Source organism: Panulirus ornatus, chromosome 53, assembly GCF_036320965.1.
Source record: "Panulirus ornatus isolate Po-2019 chromosome 53, ASM3632096v1, whole genome shotgun sequence".
NCBI lineage: Eukaryota > Metazoa > Arthropoda > Malacostraca > Decapoda > Palinuridae > Panulirus > Panulirus ornatus.
This window is the reverse complement of record NC_092276.1, coordinates 17,232,667-17,240,700: the sequence shown is the minus strand read 5'-3', so window position 1 is coordinate 17,240,700 and position 8,034 is coordinate 17,232,667. Positions and strand designations below refer to the sequence as shown.

Genomic DNA, 8,034 nt, shown 5'->3' with positions numbered 1-8,034 from the left:
TTAGTCACGGTGTTCAAAGGTAATTGATTCTAATTGATCATTCTTATCACCAGGAGCCACTTGTACTTGGTAAATGTGTGACCTTTTTATGTGGGGGTTAAGTAGTTTGTAATTACACATGATAAGAATGATAGGAAGTTACTGAAAGCAGTCCTGCCATCTGTCGCTTGCCTGCCACACTCGTGTTCATTACAGTTAGATTTGACGTGTAATGGATTTAGGTAAATTAGTCCGTTTTTGTATTATTGCTGTTGACTGTATCAAGACTGAGCTTAAATTTTTTTTCACGTTTTTTTGAACATGGGAGAGATGAACTTTGAGAAGGAGTTGCCGGATGTTGCTTGCAGTCACTTTTGGTGGACTATGCTGTAATTTGTGGCAGCCGCCCACCACTGTATTTTGGTTGATTACTGATCTGTAACATAGGATTACTGATCTGTAACATAGGATTACTGATCTGTAACATAGGATTACTGATCTGTAACAGGATTACTGATCTGTAATGTAGGATTACTGATCTGTAATGTAGGATTACTGATCTGTAACGTAAGATTACTTATCTGTAATGTAGGATTACTGATTCCTAACGTAGGATTACTAATCTGTGACGGAGGATTACTGATCTGTAATGAAGGATTACTGATCTGTAATGTAGGATTATTGATCTGTTGTGCAGGATTAGTGATCTGTAGTGCAGGATTACTGATCTGTAACGTAGGATTAGTGATCTGTAACGTAGGATTACTGATCTATAGTGTAGGATTACTGATCTGTAGTGCAGGATTACTGGTTTGTAACGTAGTTGGAAAATGATTTATTTTGCAAATGTAATTTTGTTGATGTAATATGTAGATTGTGTGGAGGTCGTGTTGTTGTTGTTGTCGTTGTTGTTGTTGAAACTTGACCAGTAGATCCTTAGGTTTGTAATTTATCTGGCTTTATACTCCACTAGAATATATATATATATATATATATATATATATATATATATATATATATATATATATATATATATATATATATACACGTACATATACACTTACATATATACACATGTGCATATTCATACTTGCTTGACTTCATCCATTCCTGGTGCTACCCCGCCCCATAGGAAACAGCATCGCCATCCCCCACTTCAGTGAGGTAGCGCCACAAAATACAGACAACAAAGGCCACATTCGTTCACACTCAGTCTCTAGCTGTCATGTAATAATGCACCGAAACCACAGCTCCCTTTCCACATCCAGGCCCCACAGAACTTTCCATGGTTTACCCCAGACGCTTCACATGCCCTGGTTCAATCCACTGACAGCACGTCGACCCCGGTATACCACATCGTTCCAATTCACTCTATTCCTTGCACGCCTTTCACCCTCCTGCATGTTCAGGCCCCGATCACTCATAATCTTTTTCAATCCATCATTCCACCTCCAATTTGGTCTCCCACTTCTCCTCGTTCCCTCCACCTCTGACACATATATCCTCTTGGTCAATCTTTCCTCACTCATTCTCTCCATGTGACCAAACCATTTCAACTCACCCTCTTCTGCTCTCTCACTCGTGCTGAACACCGTCCAAGGAATACATAAGTCCCAAGAAGGACCAATATTCATACATATAGGCACAGTCTTCATACATGGAGGTATACATACATACATACATACATACATACATACATACATACATACATACATACCCCTAGTGACCACTTCCTCTGGGATGGTAGCGTATCAGATAACAGTTATCGCGCGTTGCTGGCCGATAACGATAGTAGTAGTCCAGGAGGCGGTGTGGGAGGCCCACTGTTCATCATGGCCCGGGGGGGGGGGGGGCAAGATATGCCCGGGAAGGAGGCGCCGTTGTGGCGCTGCTAACGATTGTTGGACGATGTGGGTGATGGTGGTTGGGCACACTGGGTGCTTTACCTGTAATGAGGTACTTGATGAGGGAGTCATCACAGACCTCAGTGTAGTAGTGGTAGTAGTAGTAGTAGTAGTAGTATACTGCGTTGGGAAGTTGTGTGGGAAGGCGCGGGTTAGAGCATAGAGTGCGTGACGGTCGGGTCTTGGTGTGTGTGTGTGTGTGTGTGTGTACATTATTTATGAAGGTAATTATAGTAGTGAGGAAGGTAATTACATTATGAATAGAAGGTAATTATAGTAGTGAGGAAGGTAATTACATTATTGATAGAAGGTAATTATAGTAGTGAAGGAAGATAATTACATTATTGATAGTGATAGAAGGTAATTATAGTAGTAAGGTAATTACATTATTGATAGAAGGTAATTATAGTAGTGAAGGAAGATAATTACATTATTGATAGTGATAGAAGGTAATTATAGTAGTGAGGAAGGTAATTACATTATTGATAGAAGGTAATTATAGTAGTGAAGGAAGCTAATTACATTATTGATAGAAGTTATTTATAGTAGTGAAGGAAGATAATTACATTATTTATAGAAGGTAATTATAGTAGTGAAGGAAGATAATTACATTATTTATAGAAGGTAATTATAGTAGTGAAAGAAGGTAACATTATAGAAGGTAATTATAGTAGTGAAGGAAGATAATTACATTATTGATAGAAGGTAATTATAGTAGTGAAAGAAGGTAACATTATAGAAGGTAATTATAGTAGTGAAGGAAGGTAATTACATTATTTATAGAAGTTATTTATAGTAGTGAGGGAAGATAATTACATTTACAGAAGGTATTTATAGTAGTGAGGGAAGATAATTCCATTATTTATAGAAGGTAATTATAGTAGTCAAGTGAGTTAATTCCATTATTTATAGAAGGTAATTATAGTAGTCAAGTGAGGTAATTACATTATTTAAAGAAGGTAATTATAATGGCGAAGGTAGGTAATTACGTTATTTGAAGGTAATTTTAGTACTGAAGAAAGGCAATTACATCATTTAAAGAAGCTAATTATAGTAGTGAAGGAAGGTAATTGCATGATTTAAATAAGATAATTACTGCATTTAAGGAAGGTTCTTAAAGTATTTAATCAAGGTAATTGCATTATTCATGGATGGTAAATACAGTATTTAAGGAAGGTAATTAAAGCGTCTTAGGAAGGTAATTACATTATCTAAGAAAGGTGAATATAACTAAGGAAGGTGATTACGATGTTTGATGAAGGTAATTACAATATTTGTCCACCACTCATCATAGCCCAGAGCAGTCAGTGTGTGTGTGTGTGTGTGTGTGTGTGTGTGTGTGTGTGTGTGTGTGTGTGTGTGTGTGTGTGTTAACTTATGTCCCTTTATACTTACTTATTAAGTGTTTATAAGTGTTAGGACTCACTTTGTAAGTGTGAGTCCTCAAGTATAAGTATTTCTGATGATGGTTTTGTGTGTGTGTGTGTGTGTTGCTGCAGGCCCTATATACTCAGTTATTAAGTGTTTATAAGTGTTAGGACTCACTTTGTAAGTGTCGGGCCTCAAGTATAAGTATTTCTGATGATGTTACAGGGACAACGGGGTGAAGGCCATAGAGAACCTCATGAAGAGACGAGGCAAGTTTGACTACATCTTACTGGAGACGACAGGCTTGGCTGACCCAGGTGTGTGTACCCTGCCTCCCTCCACGTACCGTCATCACTGTGTACCCTGCCTCCCTGCACGTACCGTCATCACTGTGTACCCTCCCTGCACGTACCGTCATCACTGTGTACCCTCCCTGCACGTACCGTCATCACTGTGTACCCTGCCTCCCTCCCTGCCTCACTGCCTGCACGTACCGTCATAACTATGTACCCTGCCTCCCTGCCTCCACGTACCGTCATCACTGTGTACCCTGCCTCCCTGCCTGCCTCCACGTACCGTCATCACTGTGTACCCTGCCTCCCTCCCTGCCTCACTGCCTGCACGTACCGTCATAACTATGTACCCTGCCTCCCTGCCTCCACGTACCGTCATCACTGTGTACCCTGCCTCCCTGCCTGCCTCCACGTACCGTCATCACTGTGTACCCTGCCTCCCTGCACGTACCGTCATCACTGTGTACCCTGCCTCCCTGCCTCCACGTACCGTCATCACTGTGTACCCTGCCTCCCTCCCTGCACGTACCGTCATGACTGTGTACCCTGCCTCCCTACACGTACCGTCATCACTGTGTACCCTGCCTGTCTCCCTGCCTGCACGTACCGTCATCACTGTGTACCCTCCCTGCCTCCCTGCACGTACCGTCATGACTGTGTACCCTGCCTCCCTGCACGTACCGTGATCACTGTGTACCCTCCCTGCCTGTACCGTCATCTCTTTGTACTCTCCCTGCCTGTACCGTCGTGTGAACCCTCCCTACCTGTACCATCACATTCTTCCATGTACCGTCGTCAACCACTGCTTTATAATCATTGTGTGTACCGTCTGTACCTCAGTGTACCGTTACTACTTAGTTTGTACCTTCAAAGCCACAATTGTCACTCGCCTTGTCACCATTTCTTTATTTGAAACTATATATATATATATATATATATATATATATATATATATATATATATATATATATATATATTTTTTTTTTTTTTTTTTTTTTTTTTTTTCTTCATACTATTCGCTATTTCCCGCGATAGCGAGGTAGCGTTAAGAACAGAGGACTGGGCCGTTGAGGGAATATCCTCACCTGGCCCTCTTCTCTCTTCCATCTTTTGGAAAAAAAAACACGAGAGGGGAGGATTTCCAGCCCCCTCCCATTATTTATAATGGTGTGAAGATTTCTTAAGTATCCCATTTTTCTGTCATAAAAAACGTTTTTTCTTTTTTTTGACCATTTTCTTTTATTTTTTGATGTAATGGATAACCCAACTAAAAAGGGCGTGGACGACCCTTGACACTAATAATTTCAACACTGGGGTCAAGAAGACTCATTGTAATCTTGCCTGTTACACGTGACCTGTTGGATGACTTAGGTTCGTTTGATATGTTATCAAACATCTTTAAAATTGATAATTGAAAAGCAAGAATAAATAATAATATCCAGTGGTTATCATTGAAGGTAACGGGTAATTGACACCAGTACAACGGTTGGTAAATGATGGCATTATTTACTGTCGCTATGGGGGGAGTCCAGAGCATTTAATGGTGGTAATTAACCCCTCCCCCCGAGATCATGAGGCCCCATTCGTTCACACTCAGTCTCAAGCTGTCATGTAATAATGCACCGAAACCACAGCTCCCTTTCCACATCCAGGCCCCACAGAACTTTCCATGGTTTACCCCAGACGCTTCACATGCCCCGATTCAATCCATTGGCAGCACGTCGACCCCGGTATGCCACGTCGTTCCAATCCACTCTATTCCTTGCACGCCTTTCACCCTCCTGCATGTTCAGGCCCCGATCACTCAAAATCTTTTTCATTCCATCTTTCCACCTCCAATTAGGTCTCCCACTTCTCCTCGTTCCCTCCACCTCCGACACATATATCATCTTGGTCAATCTTTCCTCACTCATTCTCTCCATGTGCCCAAACCATTTCAAAACACCCTCTTCTGCTCTCTCAACCACACTCTTTTTATTTCCACACATCTCTCTTACCCTTACGTTACTTACTCGATCAAACCACCTCACACCACACATTGTCCTCAAACATCTCATTTCCAGCACATCCACCCTCCTCCACACAGTTATACACAGTATAACACCTGTTTTTTGTGTATTATACACAGTATAACACCTGTTCTTGTATATCATACACAGTATAACACCTGTTCTTGTATATCATACACAGTATAACACCTGTTCTTGTATATTATACACAGTATAACACCTGTTCTTGTATATTATACACAGTATAACACCTGTTCTTGTATATCATACACAGTATAACACCTGTTCTTGTATATTATACACAGTATAACACCTGTTCTTGTATATTATACACAGTATAACACCTGTTCTTGTATATTATACACAGTATAACACCTGTTCTTGTATATTATACACAGTATAACCTGTTCTTGTATATCATACACAGTATAACACCTGTTCTTGTATATTATACACAGTATAACACATGTTCCTTCATATTGAAATTGTTAATTTTTTAATTAAGATATAAAGTATTATTAGTTTGTGAGATACACAATATTTTATGAATAAAAAAATATGGTATTATCACTGCTAGGTAATTATTATTATAAATCCCTGACTGTAAGATACAGAGGAAGATAAGACTATTGTATTTATATATATTTTTTTGTTGTTTCGGTTATTTCTATGTAGTTTTTATTACATTTTATTTTTAAATCTAAAGTCAATTCTTTATAAGTTTTGTGTAAGTGTAGTTCAGAGAAAGGTTATATGAGTTTTATATTTGGGGATCAAGTATTATTATAGACACTTAAGAATTATTTTTGAAGATGTTTTCTGTTGATATATTCATATTAAAGAATTGCATTTCTGTATGTAATTATGTAATTATTAATTAGTGTTGATTATGAGTGAGTTGAGTTTGGTATGAGTGTATATTATGAGGAGGAGAAATTATGATAGCTTTTGAAATTCATTGTAACAATGTAGAAATGCTAGAAAATATTATACGATTATCATGAATGATTATGAAATTATCATGAACTATTATAGAATTATTAGATTATTATGAATGATTATAAAATTATGATTGTGGCTGATTCATGTGAGAAACTGCAGAAGCTGGTGACTGAGTTTGGTAAAGTGTGTGGAAGAAGAAAGTTAAGAGTAAATGTGAATAAGAGCAAGGTTATTAGGTACAGGAGGGGTGAGGGTCAAGTCAATTGGGAGGTGAGTTTGAATGGAGAAAAACTGGAGGAAGTGAAGTGTTTTAGATATCTGGGAGTGGATCTGTCCGCGGATGGAACCATGGAAGCGGAAGTGGATCATAGGGTGGGGGAGGGGGCGAAAATATTGGGAGCCTTGAAAAATGTGTGGAAGTCGAGAACATTATCTCGGAAAGCAAAAATGGGTATGTTTGAAGGAATAGTGGTTCCAACAATGTTGTATGGTTGCGAGGCGTGGGCTATGGATAGAGATGTGCGCAGGAGGATGGATGTGCTGGAAATGAGATGTTTGAGGACAATGTGTGGTGTGAGGTGGTTTGATCGAGTAAGTAACGTAAGGGTAAGAGAGATGTGTGGAAATAAAAAGAGCGTGGTTGAGAAAGCAGAAGAGGGTGTTTTGAAATGGTTTGGGCACATGGAGAGAATGAGTGGAGAAAGATTGACCAAGAGGATATATGTGTCGGAGGTGGAGGGAACGAGGAGAAGAGGGAGACCAAATTGGAGGTGGAAAGATGGAGTGAAAAAGATTTTGTGTGATCGGGGCCTGAACATGCAGGAGGGTGAAAGGAGGGCAAGGAATAGAGTGAATTGGAGCGATGTGGTATACAGGGGTTGACGTGCTGTCAGTGGATTGAATCAAGGCATGTGAAGCGTCTGGGGTAAACCATGGAAAGCTGTGTAGGTATGTATATTTGCGTGTGTGGACGTATGTACATGTGTATGGGGGGGGGGGGTTGGGCCATTTCTTTCGTCTGTTTCCTTGCGCTACCTCGCAAACGCGGGAGACAGCGACAAAGTATAAAAAAAAAAAAAAAAAAAGATTATTATTATTATTATAAAAGTATTGTGATGATTATAAGATTATTTTTATAAAATTATGAATGATTATAATATGAATCATAAAATTATGATAATTATAAGATTATTATTATAAAATTATGAATCATTATAAGATTATTATGAATTATTGTAAAATGGATGATTATAAGATTATTATGAATTATTGTAAGATTATTATGAATGATAATAAGATTATGATGAATTATCATAAGATTGTTTATGATGAATTATAAAATTATCATGAATGATTATGATTTTTATGAATTATAAAATATGAATGATTATAAGATTATGAATTATGAAATTATGAATGATTATAAGATTATATTTAATTATGAATTATCATTGTTAATTATGAATTATTATGAATGATTATAAGATTATGAATTATAAGATTATGATGAATTATTATAAGATTATTATGAATGATTAT

The 8,034-nt window shown here is 38.2% G+C and overlaps 1 protein-coding gene across 2 annotated transcripts in view; it reads left to right on the top strand.

The window, feature by feature from the left end:
• Positions 1–8,034, top strand: part of LOC139765273 (zinc-regulated GTPase metalloprotein activator 1-like) — a 69,210-nt gene that overhangs the window by 25,581 nt on the left and 35,595 nt on the right. For both annotated transcript variants that reach the window (XM_071692628.1, XM_071692630.1), the window contains exon 4: positions 3,477–3,568. In XM_071692628.1, coding sequence (XP_071548729.1) covers positions 3,477–3,568 — 92 coding nt within the window. The remainder of the gene's footprint in view (positions 1–3,476; positions 3,569–8,034) is intronic.